The sequence below is a fragment of the Vombatus ursinus genome, unplaced genomic scaffold (assembly GCF_900497805.2).
Source record: "Vombatus ursinus unplaced genomic scaffold, bare-nosed wombat genome assembly UNPS02011666.1, whole genome shotgun sequence".
Classification (NCBI taxonomy): Eukaryota; Metazoa; Chordata; class Mammalia; order Diprotodontia; family Vombatidae; genus Vombatus; species Vombatus ursinus.
The window spans coordinates 1-3,398 of NW_020951444.1; the positions used below are offsets into that span (position 1 = coordinate 1).

General features: G+C 41.7%; 1 protein-coding gene across 1 annotated transcript; it reads right to left on the reverse strand.

Annotated features, from left to right (window-relative positions):
• Positions 1–4: 4 nt before the first annotated feature.
• Positions 5–1,780, reverse strand: LOC114039191 (zinc finger protein OZF-like; the record flags this gene model as incomplete). The annotated part of the gene is made up of 1 exon (XM_027856862.1): positions 5–1,780. A coding segment is annotated over exon 1 (1,458 nt), but the record flags the coding sequence as incomplete, so codon positions are not given.
• Positions 1,781–3,398: the final 1,618 nt, after the last annotated feature.

Consider the following 3,398-nt stretch of genomic DNA (forward strand, 5'->3'; position numbering starts at 1 on the left):
ATTCATAAGGTTTCTCTCCAGTGTGGATTCTCTGATGTTGAGCAAGTTTGGCATTCTCTCTGAAAGCTTTTCCACATTGATTACATTCATAGGGTTTCACCCCAGTGTGGATTCTCTGATGTTGAGAAAGTTTAGAATTCACTCTGAAAGCCTTTCCACATTGATTACATTTATAGGGTTTCTCCCCAGTGTGGATTCTCTGATGTGCAACAAGAAATGAGCTCTGTGTAAAAGCCTTTCCACATTGATCACATTGATAAGGTTTCTTCCCAGTGTGGATTCTCTTATGTGCAGCAAGAAATGAGCTCTGTGTAAAAGTCTTTCCACATTGGTCACATTGATAAGGTTTCTCCCCAGTGTGAATTCTCTGATGCAGAGCAAGTTCAGAGTTTAGTCTGAAAGCCTTTCCACATTGATTACATTCATAAGGTTTCTCTCCAGTGTGGATTCTCTGATGGTGAGCAAGTTTGGATTTCACTCTGAAAGACTTTCCACATTGATTACATTCATAAGGTTTCTCCCCAGCATGGATTTTCTGATGTACAGAACGATCAGAGGTACTTCTAAAAGCCTTTCCACATTGAATACATTCATAAGGTTTCTCTCCAGTGTGGATTCTTTGATGTTGAGCAAGTTGGGAGTTCACTCTGAAAGCCTTTCCACATTGATCACATTGATAAGGTTTCTCCCCAGTGTGAATTCTCTGATGTAGAGCAAGGTCAGACTTTAGTCTGAAAGCCTTTCCACATTGATTACATTCATAAGGTTTCTCTCCAGTGTGGATTCTCTGGTGTGCAGCAAGACTGGAGCTGGAACAGAGAGCCTTGCCACATTGATTACATACATAAGGTTTCTCACCAGTGTGGGTTCTCTGATGTGCAGCAAGATTGGAGTTCTGTGTGAAAACCTTTCCACATGCATTACATTCATAAGGTTTCTCCCTAGTGTGGATTCTCTGATGTCCATAAAGTCCAGAGGTACTTTTAAAAGCCTTTCCACATTGATTACATTCATAGGGTTTCACCCCAGTGTGGATTCTCTGGTGCTCAGCAACACTGGATTTGCAACTCCAAGCCTTTCCAAACTCATTACATTCATGAGGTTTCCTGTCACTATGAATACTGCAGGATGAGTGTTCACTAAAAGTTTCACCACATTCATGACACTCATGTGGTTTCTTTCCATTATGAATTTTTTGATGGTAAGTAAGGGATGACTGTTGACTCAAGTCTTTCCCACAATGATGATGATCATAAGGTTGCTCTCCTGTGTGGAATCTGTGAAATACAGCACAGATATCTCTCCCAGTGAAGTCACAAGGACCATCACTCATGAAGCTTTCCTGGTGAGTCTCTTTCACAGAAATGCTTAGCTTTTCAGTAGTCTCTTTCATTTCAGGTCTAATCTCTCCTTCTGCAAGAAACAAATAATAAAATGCATATACAGACACATATACACCCATATCTAACTATAATCCCTTCCCTCCATTGGGACAAAGCAAACTAACTGATCTATATCCTACTTCCCCAGGCTAGGAGAAAAGTCTTCAAAGTTAAATGGACAGAATCAATCATTTGAAAATGCCACTAGGTCACCTCTGCAGGACAATTTGACTTACAAAGAGCTTCACACACAATCACATTGGATCCTCAACCACCTGTGACACTGGCAGACCCAGGGCTTTCTTACTACATTCTCAAGTCAGGCCATGAGCTCAGAATGGCTGAGTGACCTGACCAACATCTCTGCAGCTGAGACTAGAACTCCATCCTTGCAGGTGGCCTGTTCTGTCCACAGAACCAAGCAGCCTTTCTCCATTATACTTCCTTGGTTTTTTTTTTTAAGAAAAATTATTTTATTATTGCACATTGACTTGTTCTCTCCCTCTCTTTGGGTCTTCCTATTCCCTGAGCCACAACAATATTGAGATTAGGACAATTAATATCCCTACAATGGGGTTTTAAGTTCAAGGGAAAAGAAAAATTAATCAATGTGACAAACTTCATTTAGGCAATTGCCATGGCAACCACCAACCTTGAGCAACCACCACTGTGATGAGTCAGCAGACTCAGATGATAGCTACCTTTTATTGCCAATAAGATATTTTTAAAGTATGTACATTTTTTTAGACATACTAGCATTGCACATGTCATAGACAACAGTATGTTGTAAACATAACTTTGATATGCACTGAGAAACCAAAAATTCAGGGGATTCACTTGACTGCGCTATTCACGTTATCATAGAGCTCTGGAACTGAACCTGCAGGCATATCTGGGTTGCCTGAAATTTTTCTCATTCTTGTTTTGATTTTGACTCTTTCCTTCCTAATTCTACTCTCCTTCTTAAACCATTACTAGCCTCACTCCTTGAGTTTGCTTATATGCCACTGAACTAGATGTCTTTCAATTCACAAACACTCTCCACGCCCTGGATCAACTGAGACAGGACCTTGATATGTTGCTTTTTTTCAAACCATCTCCATGTGTGTATGCCAGACTGGGAACTCTTTGACAGCAGGCACTGGCATTTCCCTTCCTAAAGCTTACCGAACTGCCTAGAAACCTAGAGGGGCTTAATTTATGCTTACTGACTGGGCCCAAGGCTGACACCAGGCCCCAGCCTCGACCCCAGTCCATGAATTCTGGTCCCTCTCTTAGTTGGCAAATGCAGGTTCTGTCCTAGGTCCTGTTTCTGGCTCTTTCTTGCACCTTATGTCCTGTACTGAGTGACCTCTGTCTGGTTCTAACCCTGATGGGACCTCACCAGACCCACAGTGAAGATCACAGACACTTCTTTTCAGGCTCCTGAGCCTCTCATACTATAGGAGACTTGGGAGTTTCTACTTCCCACTTTCCTAATCCAAGAGTGGCTAGCAACTCAATGAATTAGGCCAACAATTCTTCAAGAATGGGCCAAAGATTGAGCCTTAGAGATCAGGGAAGGAACAGAGGTTGATGATTTCTGTAAAGCACAGCCTTTGATTAATGCTAAATAAGGCAATAGCCTTTGCTACTACTTAGATGCTACTGAATGGAGAGAGAGAAAATCACAAAACCAAGCTGCCTGGGTCCTTGTAAATTTAGGGTACATCATTTCAGTGTGGACCTCACTGTGGCAAGGCTATCCTTTGACATCTCCCTAATTGACTCCCTTGGGGTAGCTAGGTGGTGCAGTAGATAGAGTACTCATTAGAAAGACTCAAGTTCAAATCTAGCCTCAGACACCTGCTACCTGTGTGACCCTGGGCAAGTCACTTAGCCCTGTGCACCTCAATTTCCTCATCTATAAAATAAGCCTAAAAAGGAAATGGCAAATCATTCCAGTTTCTTTGCCAAGAAAACCCCAAAATGGATCATAAAGATTCAAAGATAACTGAAGTGACTGAAAACCACATA